General features: G+C 42.7%; 1 protein-coding gene across 4 annotated transcripts in view; it reads left to right on the top strand.

The window, feature by feature from the left end:
- The window catches only part of dip2ca (disco-interacting protein 2 homolog Ca), a 120,179-nt gene that overhangs the window by 44,993 nt on the left and 54,116 nt on the right, over window positions 1–21,070 (top strand). For 2 of the 4 annotated variants that reach the window (XM_066646842.1, XM_066646845.1), the window contains exons 2-6: window positions 9,815–9,886; window positions 14,385–14,495; window positions 16,611–16,736; window positions 17,078–17,326; window positions 20,276–20,401. In XM_066646842.1, the coding sequence (XP_066502939.1) occupies window positions 9,815–9,886; window positions 14,385–14,495; window positions 16,611–16,736; window positions 17,078–17,326; window positions 20,276–20,401 (684 nt within the window). The remainder of the gene's footprint in view (window positions 1–9,814; window positions 9,887–14,384; window positions 14,496–16,610; window positions 16,737–17,077; window positions 17,327–20,275; window positions 20,402–21,070) is intronic. The other 2 variants (XM_066646843.1, XM_066646844.1) reach the window with 2 other exon arrangements.

The following is a 21,070-nucleotide window of genomic DNA, read 5'->3' as shown; positions in this document are numbered from 1 at the left end:
CTACTTCAGCTCACAGCACAGCAGCATGTAGATTTGGGTATTATGGGACATTAGGTAGCACAGCAAAGTGTGTACGGTAGTATATTGTGATAATGTACAGCCTAATATAGGACACTTCATAGGTATGAATTATACAACTTATATTTGAGCTTAGTAGGGCGGCACGGTGGCGCAGCAGGTAGTGGGGGTTGTGGGTTCCATTCCCGCTCCGGGTGACTGTCTGTGAGGAGTTGGTGTGTTCTCCCTGTGTCCGCGTGGGTTTCCTCCGGGTGCTCCGGTTTCCTCCCACAGTCCAAAAACACACGTTGGTAGGTGGATGGACTCAAAAATTGTCCGTAGGTCTGAGTGAATGTGTGTGTGAGTCTGTGTTGCCCTGTGAAGGACTGGCACCCCCTCTAGGGTGTATTCCTGCCTTGCGCCCAATGATTCCAGGTAGGCTCTGGACTCACTGCGACCCTGAACTGGATAAGCGGTTACAGATAATGAATGAATGAATAGTTGAGCTTATTTACAGCAGCTATTAGGTTATCTCAAATGTAACACATAGGGTTAGGGTTAAAAAACATTACTTAGATAATGGTGTAAACTACAGTTCTCACTGGTTTCTCATCGATTCGAATGTTGACTGTCAGTTTTGCACTCTCATTTGCACTAAACTGCTCAGTCAGGTTTTGGGTTGTAGCCTTGTGCCATAGTTATTGTTCAGTGCAGCAAGCGCACATATTTCATCTGTGGCACTGAGCTGTCACTCAAAAACTGATTGGCCAATGGAGATGCACCCTTGAATAAACCAACCCACATGAGAGGATTGTGTCAGAACTGTACAGAAAAAGTCAGGCAGCTCAAACGATAGATCTGGCAGCGTAACCGCAAAGCTGACAGCGAATTCAAAAGTCTGACTGGCGAGAAACCAGCACAGAGAACTGTAAACAACGGTAGAATTGTAGAATTAGTAAAGAGAGCAATAGTTTACCTCATTACACTGATTTGTTTGAAAGTTATAATTTTTACATCAGTTTTATTCTCTCTGTTCTTATTTTTGTTTGGTATTTTTTATTAGATTTTTTAAAATTAAATCTGATTCCATACCTTAGAAGCGTCCTCTTTGGGGAAGGAATATTTCTGTGTTGTTTTATTTTTGTCACTCAGTCAAGAGAAAATGACCTTTGTTCATAAAGCTTTACTCATCCCAAAAATATTAGAAAGTTGACCAAAAGAATGCACCAACTCCGCTTCAAATCCCTCTGTTGGGGGTAATTTTATCCCTCTGCCTGACCCTTGGAATTGCATGCGATGACCTTAACCTCATGGGCATTTTCTCCAGTCTCCAGAATACAGACTGGGGTTTAAGTAATATATCTTTAAACTTTAGTAAAGTGTAAATACTACATGAATCTCAATTATTTAATAAAAAAAAGATCAAAACTTATTTTTCATGACTTTACTCTGTTTCCACTTGAATCCAGCAGAAGACAGGATCTTGCATAATGTGAGATTCTGCTGACTGCAAGTTTACATCGTAGGCCCGGGGCATCGGTCACTGTGATCCCTTTGGACGCATCACTGAGCCAAGGGATTGCTCATTTTACTTTGTGTGAAAAAAATAAAAATCAGTCATCACTTTTTTCGACCATGGGTTGTATTTCAAGATTCTGGGTCAAGTTTCAGAATGCCCAGAGGACACAGAGCTGTGTGGAAGACGTATGATTATTGGACAGGAGCTGAAGATAGAGAGTGGACAGCGGAGACGAATAGAGAAATACGAATGGGAAATTCAAGTTTGACTGAAGAAAGGATGGAATATTTTTTGGCTCATAAAACAATACTCAATATTCAAAGTATTGTTGGGTACTTTTTAGTGGTAAAAATGTCACATTGCTCCTTTTAAAGCAGTAGCTGGTGTGTTAGACGTGGGCGAGTAAAGAGAAAGCCTTGTGTTCTCTGTAGTAGCTTTGGAGTGGACATTCCAGAGCAGTTGTGTGGTAGTGTTCCTGAGAGGGAAGCATGCTCACTATGGGCCTTCTCTGTGTCTGACAATGATTTAACTGTTGGAACAAGCGGTTAGGCCTGGGGGCTACACACACACACACACACACAAACACACACTTACACACAGGTCTTTTTTTCTTTGTAACATGATCTGTGTTCAACTGACAGAGATAAAACACACAGCTCATTGTTTTTGTTTTACACATGACCTAAGCTCTCCTGTGTGTGCATGAAACTGTAAATATGAGGAATGATCTCAGTTATTAAACACGTGTATGTGTGTCTCTGTGTGTGTCGGCAGGGTGGAGGAATCGTGTGCTGTACATGAGACCTGATACTGAAGTTACATTACAACAATTTTAAACAGACTCACCTGCTGTACAGTCAGCTAACCTCTCATTAAACACACACTCACACACGCACACACACACACTGGGTTGGGGATTGGATTATGTGAACATAGCAACTATGTATGTACATAGTAATTAATGGTAATACAAAAGGGGCTGCATATAGGCAAGGAACTTAGAGGATTGGAACAATTTTCAGAACTTGAAGTAGCGTAATTCACTTGTTGTGAGGTGGGTTGATGCTGCTTGTAATTTGTTTTATGGATCAGACACAGCAGTGTTGCTTAAGTTTTTAAAACTCCACTCTGTTAGACACACCTACCTATTTGGTCCACCTTGTAGATGTAAAATCAGAGACAGTAGCTGCACAGTTGTTGGTCGTTCTCTTGTCCTTCATTGGTGGACACAGGTCGCTGTGGGCTGGACATTTTTGGTTGGTGGGTTATTCTCAGTTCAGCACTGACACTTAGGGATTTAAAAATTCGTACCAGCCGAACACACATTAACACACTGCCACCGTGTGAGTGTCACTGCTGTGTTGAGGATGATCCTCCGCCCAAATCATATCTGTTCAGTGGTGGTCTTGTGGGGGTCCTGACTGTTGAAAAACAGGGTGAAATGGGGATAAGAAAGTAAGCAGAGAAACTGGTGAAGTACAGTCTACAATTGTAGAACTGCATAGTGCTCCTGTATGGTCAGTGGAGCTGATGAAATGTACAGTGAATGTAAATAAAGGTATCCACATCATGAGCCTCTTTTTGCTGCACTGTTACAAACCAATAGAAGTGGAAAAAGCCTTTTCGTCAGCTGGATGCCGTAGTGTTGATCAATACAGGAGCTCTGGGACGAGCTCTAGCTGCAGTGCAGCCCCTCTGCTGTCCCCAGACTTGATGAAGCGCTGACTTGGAAATATCCTCGGCTCGTAATCCCTCTTGAATAAATGGAGGAGAGTTTTTTGTTCACAAGGTTGTGCTTTCCAGCCATATGGATCCTTTCCACCGCTGGCTGGAGTGTTGAGGAAGAGGAGTGGCCTTCATCCCTTTGTCTCTTTTTCTGCAAAGAGAACACTGCAAACACAGGCCACAATACCTAAGTAAGGTACAAAGCAAGTCAGAGAGAGTGTGAAAAAAGAAAGACTGGAATGAAGAAAAAGGAGAAAAACTAGAGATCAATGAAATGTTGAAGTAATGAAAAAAGAAAATGGAGAAAACAGAAGAAAATAAAGAAGAATAGAAAAAAGGGAAGTGAGAAAGAGAAAATGAGCATTTGAAGAACACAATGATAGATAGAAGGAAAGAGAGAAAACAAAAAAGGGGGGGGGGGAGAAAGATAAAACTTTACCAGAGGGAAAAGGAACTTAGGGAAAGGAACAGTGAAGAGAAGGAAAGGACAAAGGAGAAAAAAGAGGAAGAAGAAAAAAAAGCTAGAAGTTGATAAAGAAAGGGAGGATGGAAGGATAGAAAGAAATGGAGAGATAGAAATCCACTGTTCTGTGAGCTCCTCTTCAATCACCCAGTTAGAGAGTGCTGATCCGTTGAGCTGCTTCTTGGAGTAAAACTCATGATCTCTGTATTTATGTGCTTCACACAGGGATAGTCATCAAGGTCGTGGAGTAGTAGTTTATTCATGTGTTTGTTTTTTCAACAGGCAAAGCCCTTTGTATTGATTTTTCAGTTTAGAGGGATCCAGATAGAAGCTTCTCCAGGCACGAGTGTGTATTGTAATCTGAGCTTGGCTCTCTGGCCTGTTTTTGGAGACTCAGTTCTTAGCAGTAGTAGGATGAGGGCAGGGGCTAACATGGAGCTCAATATCAGCGTGCTTTGGTGTCCTCTTCCGCCTTCTAAAACTACAGCCCAACACTGACACATGTGTTCAAAACACGGTTCCAGCCATAAATCACAGTGTTTGTTGTAGGGGTGGCCTGTAAATGTAACACCAAACAAACACACTCACACTTGGCCAAGGCCAACAGATGTGTTTACACATGGAACGTTCAAGAATGCTTCTCTAGAATTAGCAATGTTTGATAATATACCTGTCCTGTTTCCATACATTCTCATTAAGAGTTCTAGTGTGGCGTCGCTACTGAGATAATACATGCCTCCAATCTAATCACTCTAATGTGTTTACTAATCCCCAGGGTCCGTTCTCCTGCTCCGTAGGTGGGTAATATTGACTTATTTTTGCTGTTTCAGATTAAGGTGGAACTGACTGTTAATTCCGGAGAGGTCTAAATGCATGATTGTAAACACAGAGTGAAAGTGCTAAAAAAAACTCGTGTTACAAATGAGTTTCTGTGATAATCTTACAGACAAGATAAACTTCAGCCATGTACAAACACCAGCTGTTTATTTCTTCTCGAACATACCGTTCCGCTTTAAAAGATAAAGAGCTTCAGAATGCAAACAAACCATAGAGTACAGCACTTCCCCAGAATCATGCTTTAAAAAAATGGCTTTACTTATAACAAGAGGGGCAAGTGTAGCTAATACTCTGAGACATAAATCTGTAGTAACTGAGACTGACTGGTCAGAAAAGTCAGTTCCTTAGAATGATTTATTTCCAGAAATGCTTGTTGAAGTTATTGTAATGCAGCCGGCTTGCGGCTAAATGAGTCGCATTCATTTCGACCTCTCAATATTTCAAACAAATTGCAAAAGCCAAAGCTGCACTTCCAATTAATATAGCCATAATGCTACAGCCGTCATTATAATAATATACACATTATAATGCAGCCCCTCTAAGTAGCGTCATGATTTTATCCAGGTTTTTCAAATAATATTCTCTCAAATAGACTTTAAATACTTACCATCATTTGATATTGATTAGCTCTCATTAGGTACCTCCCTTCCACGTCTTTCCCTTGAACCAAGCACTAAGAAGCAGCTCTTAGAAGATTAAAAATAGGGCAAATCAAGTGAGTCAAGTAGGTAGGTTTATCAATTTGCATGCATGCCTTTGCAGCTGTTGATTAGTGGGCTTTTAGCTAAATTAAATAGACAGTTTGGCATGTCACATTCATGTGCTGAAGCTCTTAAGAGAACAAGTTGTTCTGTCCAGCTGCTAAACAAGCCTGGGTCAGTTTTTACAACAGTGTGAGGTTAGGAGTTTTAAGAGATTTGGGGGGTGCTGACCTCTCCTAAATCTGTCAAGAAACAGGAGACCTTCCACAGCTTTTTAACATACCTGCTGCTGGGGATTTTTAATACACACCATAATGTTTTTACAAGGAACGCTCAATAATTTGGAAGCCATATTGGTTTAGGCTGATAATAATTGCTTGAAAAATATTGGGAGAGATTACTGTATGCATCAATAGATATATGATTGATATTGGCATCAGCCCAAAATTCCTATATCTGCTTAACTTTATGTTGAATAGATTTTTTCGTGTCTAACATTGGCAAAGTACTGTATTTCATCCCTGAACCCACAGTGTGACTGTGGAAGTGGTTGCTGCAAACTATGGCCTATGTTTCTGGAAATTAGCCGGTGCTACATGTCTGATCCCTTTGCAGGATTTATGTGACTATTACAGTTGTTCTACCACTGTCGGATGTGATTGTTTTTACATGTTCATCTCATTGTAAACGGGATCTTTGGGTTACTGAAATGCGCTTTAAAAATGCCATTTATTAATTATTATTATTATTATTCATTCATTCATTATCTGTAACCCTTATCCAGTTCAGTGTCGCGGTGGGTCCAGAGCCTACCTGGACTCATTGGATGCAAGGCAGGAATACACCCTGGAGGGGGCGCCAATCCTTCACAGGGCAACACACACACACACATTCACTCACACACTCATACACTCACACCTACGGACAATTTTAATAATAATAATAATAAAGAGTTTGGTATGAGGATTTTCATTGGGGTTAGATCAAGACTTTCACTAGGGCTAGGGCTAGATTAAGATTTTTTACTAGGACTAGATCAAAATTGCCACAGGATTTGGATCAAGATTTTCAGTGTGACCTGTTGTGTTTTTTTTTCTTGAATATTTAATTAGCTGTGATCAGTAATTCATAGTTATAATCTTAAAAAACTCATCACTCATCTTGTTTTTATATATTTTGCCATCTTTGGGCATTCTCTTTTTACACACATTTTCTTTCTTTTATTTTTAAAGAACATATGAGGAAACAAAAGGCTTTTCATAATGTTTCTCAATATAACTAAGTTTTGTTGGCTCAGGCGCAACAGTCTGGGAGTGTGCTGAATCTGCGCATCTGTTTCACGTTTGCCATTTGCTCAGAATATGAAGTGTGCCATGTATGACAGCTCTGCTTAAGTGTGTTTCCACTGGCACCTCGTCCAAATGTGCGCAGAGTAGGGATTAGCTTTCGCTGGGGTTCTGGTCCTGTGCATGTTCCTACGCAGCACTCTACCATAGTCATGTTTCTAAGAATTCCAGCCTGGCTTTAGATCTGAAGAAATGCACAGCTTTTTCTGTCCATCCCTTTGCTGTGAGAAGACAATACCATGGGTCTGAATGGATATAAAGCTGTCAACAAGTCATTACTGTTAACAGGTGGTTAATGAACATTAGACTTTTGCACCATGTGTATGTGTTATGACATGACTGTTTCTGCAATTTGCTGCTATTGGCCAATGTTATCTACCAAATGGCGCATCGATTGGGCTCTAATCAGAACCCCAGCACCAATATAGTCCCCTTCAGTGAGAGGTAATCGAGGAGAATTAATCCTGGCTCTGTGCTCCGGCACATTCCACAGCGCTGCCGTCTCCCTCTGCGTTCATAACAGGAGTGTGCTGTGCATTTCAATTCACCCTGTGCTACAGAGGTGTCAGAATTTACGAGGGAAACTGAGGGAGAGAGGAATGGGAGAATTGGACTGACACAGAAGGAGGGAGACAGAAAGCAGGAGGGGGAAAAGAGAGAGTGAGAGAGAAAGGCTGGTGCTCCTCTGTGGAGCAGGAGATGCTACAGAAGTAAGGGACTTTTGATTGGCGGTGTGTGGGTGTGAGGAAATGAATCATCCAGCCTTTTTTTATTTATTTATTTTATTTTTTTTTTATTTTAAACCTTTCCTTCTTCGTCTTCTCCTGTCTCATCCCCAGTCCCCGCAAGCCTGATTCATCTGTATCCTCGTCCTCTTTTCACTCTGCAGCCCTGATGCTCAGAGTGCCACAATACACTGAGAGGGAAGAAGCGAAGGGAGAGCAAGTCTTTACTTCACAGCTGAAAGACTCCCGAAGGATCAAACGAGGCCCCGTTGCTCCACTGCTTCAAAGAGTTCTTCAACAGCCATATGCAGGTTGTTGGTTAAAGAAGTGGTTCAATGAAAGAAATCCAATTGGCACAATTTTACCCTTAGATTGAGCAAGACATATTTATTATTTTTATTTTTTAGCACAGGAGCTATGATGCTAATATGACTGACGTCATATTAGCATCATACGTTAGCATCATGGCGTCTTTTTCCTCACTGTTTGTGATGAGTTTGGTGTGTTCTCCCATGTCTGTATGGGTTTCCTCCTGATGCTTGGCTTCCTACAGTAAAAAACACGTTTGTGGGTCGATTGGCTGTGTCGTTGTCAGCAAATATGAGTGTGTGAGTGTCTGGGAGAATGTGTGATGCCCTGTGATAGAGTGACACCCCCTCTGGGCGTAAGACAAGAACACAGCCAAATATTCTGGGTGGGCTCTGGGCCCTCTGTGATTTTTTAGAAGGTGAAAGAAAAATGGAGTTGTTAGACAAACTAAACATAGCTCTAAAATGGCTGGTTCCCTGATTGTAGTGGTTTATTAGTGAATAAAGTGTCTAGAAAAAATGATCTTAGCAAATGTAAGATAGGCATTCTTGTACACTATGTTAATTGGTTTGTGTGTGCTATCCAGCTGTTATCCAGCTTCTAACTGGTGCGCAACTAAAGAAACAAACCTCTGACATAGAACATGTCTCGGTGGGGAAATTGTGCAAACTAGATTTTTCTTTTAGCTTCATTGTCCCCTAAATGTTGAGTATTGGCTGAGAGAAAGAAGAGGCCTGCCTTGCCGTTTGTCACCCCCCCCTGACAGCGCCTGCCACTTCTGTTCTGCACCAGATCCTCTCCTAATTTCCAGGCAAATGAGCAGACCCTCGTGGTTAATGCTTGGTGACAGGAGTCACAGAGAAAGCCCTGTTGCATTAATCATTACAGATTGTGTGGCATTCTCTCACCCGACTGAAAGATGCCGGTCATTCTGCTCCTCAAACCAAAGCCTCAGTTACCCGCATCCCTACCATGCAGTGTCTTCTGCATTTAAAGGGGTCGTTTTTAGAAAAATCTAATTTACACAATGTTGCCCTTAGCCAGTGCGTCATTAACTCTGCGCTGGAGGCTAATGAAGCTAAGATGTAATAGAAATGAATACTTCAGCAGTTAGCATTGTGCAAATGGCTGAAATCTTACTCATTTGTGAAGGAATGTCCCATGGGATGTGCTTAGATGGTCTCGGGTTTTTTAGGTAATGCTGGAAACTTTAAAAATGGATAAAATACATAACAACAAAAAACAAACACAGCGCCTGATAAAAGTAATCATGCAGCAAGAGATCAATCCGTGGACAAACCTTCTCCTGGGGTCTTCTCTTTGGAGTTTACCTGCTATGGTTCATGCAACGGAGGAATTTCTGGCACTGTTTTGAATCCATTATAGATTTGGCCTCCTCTTGCTTTGTTTTCAGTTGGTGAAAATACCAACAGGTGTGCACAACCCCCAAAAAGTGTTCTTAAGCCCAGATTGGTGCATAGTTCCGATGGCTCACAAAATTAAAGCCATACGAGTGTCATTCCTCACTTTTTTTAATCTATTTTGCTTTGATTGTATATGTGTCGGTGTGAACACTAAGCAAACCCGGATTAAAATGTAACAACATATCATTTTGTCATTTGGTCCAGACCGAGGGAAACAAACTACAAGCTTGAACATACCCTAAGAATCAGATCATAGGTTACTGTGTTTTATCTGTTCTGGCAGATTCCATCTTTTATCATGAAAAATCGATATCACACAGTGTTTTCGGCATGAACTCTGCAACTGTATCAACACAATTTTGCTTTTAAAACATTTTTCAAATGCAAATGTCTACAATCTTTGGTATTTATGTTGTATAGTTAACCTTTAGTCTTTAGTGCTTTACTTCCTCTGGAAAACATTTATTCCTGGACAATATTCGTCAGCCTCATGGCTCCAGTGCAAAACTAAAGAAGCAAACATCAGACTAGACTTTGGCTCTCTGATTTTATCTGTTGAGGAGAAAAACTGTGTAATTTGATTTTCTCTGAACTATTCCTTGTCTTAGTTTGCTGCAGTGCTCGGCTAAAATCAATGGTTCTGTAGATGGTGAAGCAGTAGAGTTTGCAGTGCTTCTTGGCTGCAACGAAGCCTCAAAAAATGAAGGTTTCTGCTTAAATTTTCTGCCTTTTGTTCTAACGTTGTCTTTTCTTCACTTTTTTTTGCAGGGGACATCACACAGAAAGGCTATGAGAAGAAGAGGGCAAAACTACTGGGAGCTTATCTGCCACAGCCTCCAGGTAAATTTCTTGGTGATGCCCATAACTTGGCCTTCCCCATCAGGGGACAGTGGAGCTTATCTCAGCCTGGAGAATGGTGCGCCTAGAGAGTTAAGCAGCAGATAGAGATCTAAGTGAAAAAGAGAGAGAGACAGAGACTGAGAGAAAGACGTCTTGCGCAGCAGATGGTGTATCCTCTGCTCCTCCTCCTCTTCGAGAAGGGCCTGTAAAGCTGCTTTGGGCGTATGATTTCTCCAGAGCAAAGAGTCCAGGGCTCAAGATCTGAGCCAAACCAATTCCTCACAGGTATTGTCCACTCACATCCTCAAAGGGTTATTCCCAGCACATTGTCTCTTCCTGTAGGTTCCCTTTATGTGAAGCGATACTGTAATTGCCTAGCTTTTTCTCGTGGCCCTTTCAAAGCCTCATTAGGAAAGCTGAGCATTCCGTAACCTTATCCAGCCGTGGAGCTAATGGAGCTCTCTGCGCATTGCTCCCTGGCCTCCGCTTGCTCAGAGCTGATAAGAGAGAGTCTGCACTTGAATTAAGACTTCTTCTAAGCTTGACTTGAGGGCTTCATAAAAGGTACTCACAAGCGCCTCCCTATTTTTTAACATGGGTTTGAAATGTTATAATCTTCACTAGCTTCTCTAAGGCTCCATTTTTACGCTACGTTGCATCGGAATGTTCTCAACGAAAAAGCCCTTATTTGAAATATTACAAAAGACTTATATCAGGGAAATGTATGGTGCTTTTCCAACGCATGGGCCTGGCTCTACACGACTCGGCTTGGCTCACTTAAAGCCTGCTGGCAGGGCTCCCCCACGATATGGAGTCAGTGACATCACAAATCCCTGCCTATAAACAGAAATCGCTGGCTTTGAAAACCACAACAACGGTGCCGGTAAAGTTAGGCGCTGTTTATTCATTGTGTATTCGCGTGTTGTTCTCACAATTCTCACTGACCAGTTACTTGTTGCATATTTGGCATTTACTGGAAATTTCCGTCGGACATCGGCGCAAGGAGCATTTAAACCTCTTCACATTTAGAAGTTCACAAACTTTAGAAGTGGAAAAACATTACAAGGATGGAAGAAAACTAGAAAACTGTAGAAAATAGGTGCTTGAAAACAGGTGGTTACATAGAGAGCGCAACCTTTTTCGGTAAAAGATGTAAAAGCATCAATAAATACACTGACAAGAAAATGTCTGCCCTGCCAGCCCTTGGAGGCTGGCTGCCTCTCGTTCTCAAACTGCAAGATGCCATTAGTCGCAACGTAATGAGAACAGGCCGCTGCCATTAACATGGAGAGATCCTCTGCAAAGTAATTGCTCGTTTCATCTCTGGAAAATGTGCCACCGTTCTTGTGCATTCGTAGACCAACTGCTTGGCTGTGTGTATGCAGAGACTCTCTTTCACCCTTCCCGATGTGTTCTGAAGTCCTTGGTATTTTGTTTTAACTGGCAATTGGACATTCGAAGACTTCTTTTTCTCCGTAGGACAGATCCACTGTACAATGCGACTGCATTGTTGATGAGAGCAGCGTTTGTCGCCATGGCAACAGGCAGCCAGCATGTCCTCTGTCTGGTTGTGAGTAAAATATGACATCATGGCTGCAGCTCTGTTTGTGCACACTGCAAGGGTGGCCAGCAGTGCCCGCAGGTCCGTTGGTCATTCTGAGCAGATCTGCTGGTAAAGATTTAGCAAAACCCCACTTCAGTTTGGACGTTATTACCTCATCTCCTTCGGTTGCTGGCTTGAGAAGCATGAACTTGATTCTTCTTTCTTTTGTTTCAATGCCTGGGACACGTGGTACAGTCTCCTGCTTCCCTCCCCAACAGGCACCATACTTCACTAGTCTCTTTCCAAAGATTGTGAATACCCCCCGTTATCCTCCTCCTAAAATCCTTTAAGAACATTAAGTGCATCAATTTGGCCACACAGAATAAGACTGTCTCTGCAGGACACTTTGGATTATTGCCAGAGCACAAAAAAACATTAACCCAATCAGGAGTGATTGGTAGAAATGACCCTGAGTCTGAGAGACAACAGTGCTTGAATCACAGTTGAAATTCAGATTCAGAACAAACTGCCAGAGTCCGGCCAAACTCACCACCACACCAGGTTTTGGATTTAGGCACAGAACCGGAACTGGACACCCTTGTGTGACCCTGACAAATTTCACTCTGTAGCCCATGATTCTGTCCAAAACTAACTGTAGCTCAGCAAAATACTGAACCAAGTTGGATTCCAGAAATCGAAATTATAACCCAGAGAGTTCTCTCTGAACTGTCAGTACAGTACAGCATGCAGATTTTGGTCCCAACCTGAATATAGCCCAACACAATTGTCTGAATCCGACCATATTCTGAGAATTTTCTGTCTGAGCTCCACTGTAGCCAACCAATTTCTTTCTTAACCACTGATGTTCTGTGCCAACCTGACTGCTGTGGTCTTATGATTTTTTTTTTCTAAACACACTGTAGCTTGTCCAAATGCAGCTTGTCTCAGTCCAAAATCACATTCTGTCAAATTCCTGTCTGAACACATTTTCATTCTGACCTCAACTGGACAGGTATTTGTTTGATTCGACATGTTTGAACCTGACTACACCCCAACATGAGTCTCATTTTATGTTGTTTGGGTATATATTTATTTTAAGCTGTTTTTAATCTATTTTGAGCTGGAGGCAGGGACTTTTAATACAGCATGGCTTTCCCCTTTGCTGAGCCCAGATGATATGTGCTTCATCCATGCTGGACACTCTCTCTCTCTCACCTTTGGGTCTTGTGAAATGAATAAATCTAAGGGCAGGGACTTTATGAGTTCAAATTGATGTCTGGCTCAGAGGTGAAACATCCTTTGGCTGGACTGCAGGACCGAGGGCAGCCAGGCCAGGAGTCCACATGTGCCTCAGTCCGAGAGACGCCAGAGCACAAAACAGCATGGTAGGGTGGCACAGTATGAAATAGTGTTGGCCCCTTTCAAAGTAGCTATGAAATTTCCTATGAAAGGTCCCTCTGTTGTTTAAAGGGGAGATATTATGAAAGACAATCAGTTTTTAGGTGCATCAGCACCTTAATTTGGGGATCTGGGGCCTTCTAACCCACACATTTATTTTACACATGAAACCACCCACTCAGTGTTTTTGTTATAGCATAAAAACAGCATAAAAAGCCATCTAGAAGGCATGTCATACTTGTCTAATCTCCTTACCTTAGCCTTTCGCGTCACAGCGCTGGACCTGAGAAGCAAAGACAAGGTGGAACTGAGCAGTAAAACACAATTAAATACGGTAAAAAAGAGAGACTAAAAGCCAGTTTTCCAGCTCCTCTCACCTCACTGCTGGGCTCTGGGGCTTGAACGTAAACAGAGGCATGTTCTCAACAGCAGCTGGAACAGGTCGTTCTGAACTGGGCTGTTTAGACAAAGTAAGAACAGCGTTGTGTTGTTTGATCCTTGTGGTATTTTTACCCAAGCATATCATAGATGTTTTTAAGATCAGAGGGAACAGTGTTAACTTGTGGAGAAAGGGGTATAAACTGTTCTTACACACAGTGAACCAGCTGTGTCTTAGTTAATGTGATCAGAGTTTTATTGGGAAATTTACAGGGTCAGGGTTGTGGTGGGTCCAAAGCCTACACGAAATCAGTGGAAGCAAAGCAAGAACACACCCTGGACTGGACACGAGCCCATTGCAAGTCATGCGGAAATATATTTTATAAATGTTTGATTTTAGAAGGATCACAGGAGGACATTTAAATAGGGCCCACGCTGCAGACGTTGTGAACTTCAGATAATGTGCAGGGTTTCTGTCAGCAGGGGATAATAGCTGTCACCTCTGTGAGAGTGCTGTAAACAGAGTGTGGCTGAGTAAAGCAGCCTTAACTAACAATCGGAATTTGATCTGACCTAATATAGTCCATACAGATCAGTGAAAATATGCCTTGATCAGACTTCTCTAGCAACGACATCACAACACTGCAAAACAGCAGCACCCTGGAGCCAGGGAGCCTGCCCACAGCTTTCTATACCTACACAGAGAGCTTTAAAGCAGGTTATCTACGCTCTGCTGCAGTTATAGCTACCACCAACAGAGAGAGAGAGAGAGAGAGAGAGAGAGAGAGAGAGAGAGAGAGAGAGAGAGAGAGAGAGAGAGTTAGGGACTGAGATATAAGGATAGAGGGAAGAAGAAAGGAAAGCACAGGATGAAAAAGAGGTCGCTGGAAATTGGGAATGCCAATTGCAAAGGCAGGTGTGCAGGTGGAGGTTGAGGGAATTGGTAAAAGCAGAAAACACCTCGAGCTGGCGCGTGTATGAAAAAGAGGGAATAGTGGGAGAGAATAAGGAGAATGGTAGATGTGGAGATGTGTGAGGTGAATTAGTAATAAATGCAGACCTGCAGTGCTTTTTGCTAGGTTGCATAATTCTCTCTCTCTCTCTCTCTCTCTCTCTCTCTCTCTCTCTCTCTCTCTCTCTCTCTCTCTCTCTCTCTTTCTCGCTCCCCGTGTTCCTCAGGGCTGGAAAGTTCCATGGCACACGAGCGTAGGCCTCCCATGGGCCCCTCTTCTGCCTCCCGGTACCACCGCAGACGCTCCTCTGGAACCAGGGACGAGCGCTACAGATCAGGTGAGTCTGCCACACCGCCCCCTACAGGCAGCACATTCAAACTTTATTGCAGGTATCAATAAGGCACACACATACCCCATGAAGTTTAAATTAATGTTAGCGTGCTATCTTGTTTTTCAGGACCTTTGGGTATTTTCAATGTCTGTGTCTATTTTTTCTCTATTTTTCAAATGCTGAATGCTAAATACGATTCTCTAAGTTCCAAGTTGAGTTGATTTGCTTCAGCACAGACCTATTGGTTTCTGTTGCCCCTAATAACCATTTAGCTCATTGACTGGATCATTGTTCTTGAGATGAAGAAGCACGCATGCTTTTTTGCTGTGTACTGAGCCTCTCCTGATACTCTCAGTAGTCTAGTCTGCATGTTAAATTTAGGTCTTGCTTTTCTCAGGGCCTGCCTCGATTGGAGTGTATCTAACTTCCTCCCTCAGAGCAAATACGTGGCAATTGATGTGTCAGCAAACTAAACTTTCTGATTGGATCTCAGTTTGAAGTATCTAATGGCCTAGGAGTGCTTTGTGCTTTATCTGCACGGAAGAAATATGGCATGCTGGTGTATGTATGCGACTGGGAGAGATTAATCTGTGAGGAGCTAGAGGTGTTCAGCAAGCGGATTGATTCAGACTCCCGATAACTGTCTGTCTGTCTCCTTCCTCGTGTCATTTCTCATGGAGAGCCACTAATCAAAACAAAAGTCTTTTTCTAGCTCATATATCCTGATCAGAAGTCAGCAGTCACATTAAAATACACTGTAAACACTGAACCTTTTTACATCAAACTACAAAACCAAAGATCTTCCTACAATTTCTACAGCGGTGTTAGAAGTGCATCATATGAGTCACTGACCAGTATTTGTCACTGCAACGTCTGTTGTTGTTTGAGAATTACCAGTTGAAAAGCTGTCTTATTCTTGATAATGAAAGACATTTGCTGTCTCTGACGCATGTAAACTCTTTATAGGAATCAGGAAGATATTAGTTTTCTCAGGGGTTCTGCCTCGTGATCTGATCAATACTTGTCAAAAGCAAGGCATTGAAATGAATTTATTATAAGTTATGTTCATATAGATTTAGTTGTCATTTCAGAATCACCCACAGCTCTGTTTATCATTTGAGGCAATCTTATTTTTTTATCAACCACTTCCTATTGTCCGACTGATTGTATGAATAATAAGTTGCACACAACTAGCATATTAGAAATATTACATTATCTGCAAATATTCACGTTCACTTTTAAACATATTATCAGTGCTAAACAATGTAGTTGTCCTTTCAGATGTCCTCAGGTGTCCTCCCTTTTAGCCAACCGCAGTCAAATTGTGGCTGGACCAGCAGTGGACCTCCCTTTTAACTGATTTTCCGTCACATTGTGGGCAGCTTTAACAGGATTTTGTGAGATGTTTTTTTTTTTTTTACCTGATTCTTTAAACAGGCCACTGTTGCTTTGGCAGGGTGATCTGGGTCATTATCAGATTTCTGGAAGGGGTCAGCAGAGTGTTCAAATGTTAGTCTGGCTTGTGCACCATCCAGCTACTCTATGTTCTGCCTCAGTGACCCTCAGTGAAATTTGGCCTCCAGTAGCTGAACAGTTTCTTTTAGTTGGATACTAGAAATAAAAATGTGAAGATCAAGATAAGTTTACGTATTATGTTTGAATCCCCAATCTCAACCCTTGTTTAAAGCTCTGTATCTCTTTATAGAGTTGTCCTAATAACAGCTTGGATTATTAGAGGCCCTGAGTGTGTCATTGTGAAGAACAGTGCCATACTTTCATATTTTCCTGTGACTACACATGGCAGTGGGTGCAGGGTACTGTCAGCTATGCTGTCAGCTCTTACATACACTCTCTCTCTCTCCTCTCTTTCCCTCTCTCTCTCTCTTCTGTCTCTCTCTGTCTCTCTTCCCCTCTGTAAGATGAGTCAGTAAGTGAGGCACACATAAGGGCTGGAGGTGGTGCTTTGGCTCCTGTCACAGCCCCTCCACACTTCTCTCATGTCACAGAGTGTGTCAGCTGTCAGGCTCCAGTCCACAGCCATTGTTAGCACCCAATGAGCTTGTTTGTGTACCTGCCTCTGTTTGTTTCTTCATTTTCTCTGTCGACTTCTCTCTCCCACAGACGTGCACACAGAAGCGGTACAAGCTGCCCTAGCCAAACACAAGGAGAGGAAGGTGGCCGTCCCCATGCCCTCAAAACGCCGCTCCCTGGTTGTCCAGACCTCCATGGATGCCTACACCCCTCCAGGTGAGCCTCATCTCCAACCCGCACTTCACAGACGTACACTGTCTGCCAAAATGTAGAAGACATCTATTGTTTTATAAGGTATTTTTTAATATAAATTCATGGTTTATATTTCCATTACGTTTATGCACTGAGAATGAATCAGAAACCAGACCAGTGGCATTTCAAAATCCAAAACTTTGAGAGGGTCACTGACAAAAGTATTACCTTGAGAATAAGCCAAAGGGTTATTAAAATACATACAAAATGAAGTATAACACATTTTGGCGGCAGTGTATGCTCGACACACATTTATATCCACCGTCTGGGCTGAGTGTCGAGTGGGTGTGAGTGACTCTCACTAGGCCTCTCCCCGCTTTCGTCCCTCCTGCCCCCCCTGACAGACACGTCGTCCGGCTCGGATGAGGAGGGTGGTCAGGGCGAGGGGACGCCCACCTCCAGCCACGGCAGCGTCAGCATGGACCACTGGATAAGCCGCGCCATCCACCAGGGCTCCACCACCTCATCCTCGTCCTCCAGTACACAGAGCGGCGGCAGTGGGGCAGCGGGACGCCTGGCGGATGTCCTGGCCCAGACGCATGTCAGCAAACCAGGTAAATCCTGCACCTGCATCTTTCATCCTCTCCCTCACTCTCTCTCTCTCTGTCAACAATCGGATCTTATAAATGGAAAGCATCTTAAATCAAGTATTTCTCATCATACAGTTAGCAGTCAATGACAAAAGAGACTTTCACTCTATACTTAACAATAAAATGCCTAGAAATAGGTTGAAAAATCTGTTCATAATCACATAATGTCTTTAATTAAATATATTGATTAGATTTAAGATGTTATCACTTAATAAGGTATCATTTCTTTGCAGTGCTGTCCTCCACATTCTCTGTCCTGCTCTTCTGCCTCACCTCTGGCTTTGTAACCTCAGCTAACTCTGCTGCCTTCCAGCTGTCTTTGTCTGATTCGTCTGCTGTCAGCTTTTTGTCCTTTTCCTTTGCTTCCTCTCCCTTTACGTGTGTGTGTGTGTGTGTGTGTGTGTGCCATTGCTTGGTGCCATTTACCTGCTTCAATCGCTTTCGCTTATAGGTATCAGCATCTTTGTGCAAGCTTCAATAAAGATACACTTTGACATAGAAGCTATAGTTGTAGTTGATCAGACAAGGTATGGTGGGCATTTGGAATCTGTCTGTAGACTTTGCACTGGAGGTATTAGAAGTTAAGGAAAATGTTAGTAAGGCATAACACAAATTAGGGTTGCAGGTTTCAAAGGTGACACAAGCAGGTGTGTGTGTGTGTGTGTGTGTGTGTGTGTGTGTGTATGTATATGTATTACATTTATATAGTAGAGTGAGGGGCATTACCATTGTGCTGTAAAGCTGTGTAAAATATGACAGTTTAATTTGTTTAGTTTAATTTGTGTGAACAAAGTTAATGTGTACTTGTTGCACATTCAGTCAGAGGCCCACTATTTTAAAGGTGACACATTATACCCCTTATCGACAAATTAACACAGTTCCCTGGGGTCCTTTTGAAATGTCTGTTACCTTCTTTATTCAAAATAACAAGGGCCAAACAATACAGCACTTTTCTTACACTGTCTAAACAGCCCTGGTCAGAATGACCCCTTTCAGAGCCTGTTGAGAATCAGGTTCTATTTACTACAAAAGCTAAGCTTCGAGGAGTGATGTGAGAGGAACAGAAAAGCTGGATTTTAGTTTATGTTTTTTCTTTCATCCCCGTCTTCATTTTTGTCATATTTGATTAGTACACATACTGTGGCAGGCCGCCATCTCCAGCGCCTGGGGAGCAGTTGGGGGTTAGGGGCCTTGCTCAAGGACACTTCAGCCATGGGTGATGAGGGAGGAGACAGCATTTGTTGCTTCACTCCCCACCCTTCTCGCTCCAATTTCCTGTCGGTCATGGGGATATAACCAACAACTTTGCAATCCCAAACCTGCTTTTCTAACCATTAGGCCATGGCTGCGCCTAGTTCCCCTGCTACCAGTTCTTTTTGTCAGTTGATTTTGGTATGTGACACAGGAAGAAAAATGCACTCTGAGGGGCTCCGGTATGACTAAGTGTTCTGCAGATGTTAAATCAATTCAGGCAGCCCTTTTTTTAATGTAAACACAAGGCACAGTAGGAAGAGGAAAGAGTTTTACTGCCTGTCCCCCTCCCCCACCGCAGAGAGAGAAGGACGGGAGAAACTGTTTAGAGGTTCATTGAGCCCCTTCACCCGTCTCAGCGACAAAGAGGTCTACATTATTAGACGTAATAGAGCTCCCCACGGTCAAGTTTAAAGTCTAGACGGAAGAAAGATCATCTCTTTCCCTCCATCCTGCGCTCTCCTTGTTTTGTTCCCTCTTCTCTCCGCTCTGATTCTCCCCGTCGGTTGTTCATTTCCTCCTCCATTTTTTTACTTCTCACTCCATTGCCTCGCTATTTTTTATTTATTTATTTTTTCTTTGCTTTGTTTAGGTTCTCCTCGTCTTTTTCTCTCTCCCTCTGTCCTGCCTTTGTCCCCTCCTCACATGATTGTTGTGGCACCATCTAAAAGCAGACAGCCAGACAAAAAGAGCAAAAGAGCAGGCGATATCTGGAACGCTCCCATAACTTTGGCTTGTGGTTATTTTGGACTATTGTTGAGATGGTGGAAATATAGTCATGCATTTTTATACACTAAAGCAAATGCACATTCCATCAATTCAGGATCCAACTTGCCTTGATATCGAAGCAGCTGCCATGGGGCATGGAATGCATTTTTTAAAGGGCTGGGCATCAAAACCCCATGGTCCACACTTGGGTGCAGATGCCTCTTTATATTGTTTGGATTATTCATTTTTATACAGACTTTCTTCACTATGGGAGAGGATCTAATCCTCTCTCTCCATTCTGAAATCATTTGAATAACCTCAAATTAATCTACAGTTAACCTCTTCCTCGCTAAATTCCTTCCAACCCACTTGTGACGTAGTCTGTAATGTTCTTCCCCTTGTTTTGTGCAATTACACTTTTCCAGGTCTCCAAATCCTCAAAGGTGATAAAGTGTATCTTTAAATTGTTAAGCCACGTGCTATAGACATGATGCTTCAATGAAGAGAATGGCCTGTTTACAGTCACTTTCAGCACCCCTATGTTCATTGAGTAGCATTTGTAGGTTACTAAGTTCACATCCAGTACATATAGGTAGTGAAACATTTTTCACAAACATAACAATTGCTAATAATTTCTTGTTTCATCGTTATGATTAGTTTAATGGATTGGATGTGTCTAAACCTTATGTAAAGCATGATTAGGCAGCTTGAATCATTACCTCCCCACCTGCAACACCCTCCACCCCTTTATGTGAGCCATGTCGGACCATGCTGTGCTCTGAGGGGAACATGGCAGTGTCTGGCAGTGTTCAGTGAACATTCTCCGTTCATCCAACTCTTCTCCTCCTGCTGCCCATCCACGCCTGCAGCTGGTGACTCGTGGTCGGATTTTAAGATTCTGGTTCTCTCCCCCTATCCTTCTCCCCCTCCTCTTCCTCCTTCCTCCACATCCAGGGCCGATCGCTCACCTCTCGCTGAAAAGGAAAACTATGCTTGGCGTAGCTGAGAACGGCAATTCGCTGCGGCGCTCCTGTGAGTTCGGCTCTGACCTCCTCTGGCCCCCTCCCTTGGAGTCAGATGGTCAGTATAAACTACTCCCCCTTTAACACACTCTGCCCCACCCCCCCTACATCCTCCATCCCTCTCCATCCAGACTGTGCGTGGTTCAGCGTGTCTACACAGTACTACAGGCCGTCCAGTGTGTGTGGTTTCAGTATGTGTGCTGTAGTGTGTCTGGTGTAAAATCAAGTGCAAAAGTTTGGCTACCACAATCAAAAATGGTTTGATGTTCTAAGTGAAAATAAGTAAAAATCGTCTACAGAGAACACACTTCTGTACATTTAATGCACAATTTGTAACCACTTGTAACACCTTGTAACCACTCACTCACTCACTCACGTTTAACAAAATTCTCAACAAGGGATCCTCTTTATTGATTTACATGAAGGAAACAGTTGTTATTTTCACTTAGGAAGCCAAAGCATGTCAACAGAAGTGTTGTGGATTTTGTCCATGTATCGTATGTGTGTGTGTGTGTGTGTCTGTGTGTGGTGAAACCACATCATGTGCTGATGGTGTGTCTGACCATCAGTTGTTGTGTATTTATAAGAACTTTAGAGACATCCTCCCTGACGGTCTTGCACTTTTGTGTCTACTGTTGATTTCCTAAGACACAAACTGTGACGTGTTGTACTCTTTGTGTTCTGGACCATTAAAATAAAATGTAGTGTGGTGGGTACAGAGTGCAGA

The sequence above is a fragment of the Hoplias malabaricus genome, chromosome 1, assembly GCF_029633855.1.
Source record: "Hoplias malabaricus isolate fHopMal1 chromosome 1, fHopMal1.hap1, whole genome shotgun sequence".
Lineage (NCBI taxonomy): Eukaryota > Metazoa > Chordata > Actinopteri > Characiformes > Erythrinidae > Hoplias > Hoplias malabaricus.
This window is presented reverse-complemented; position numbering and strand designations above follow the sequence as displayed.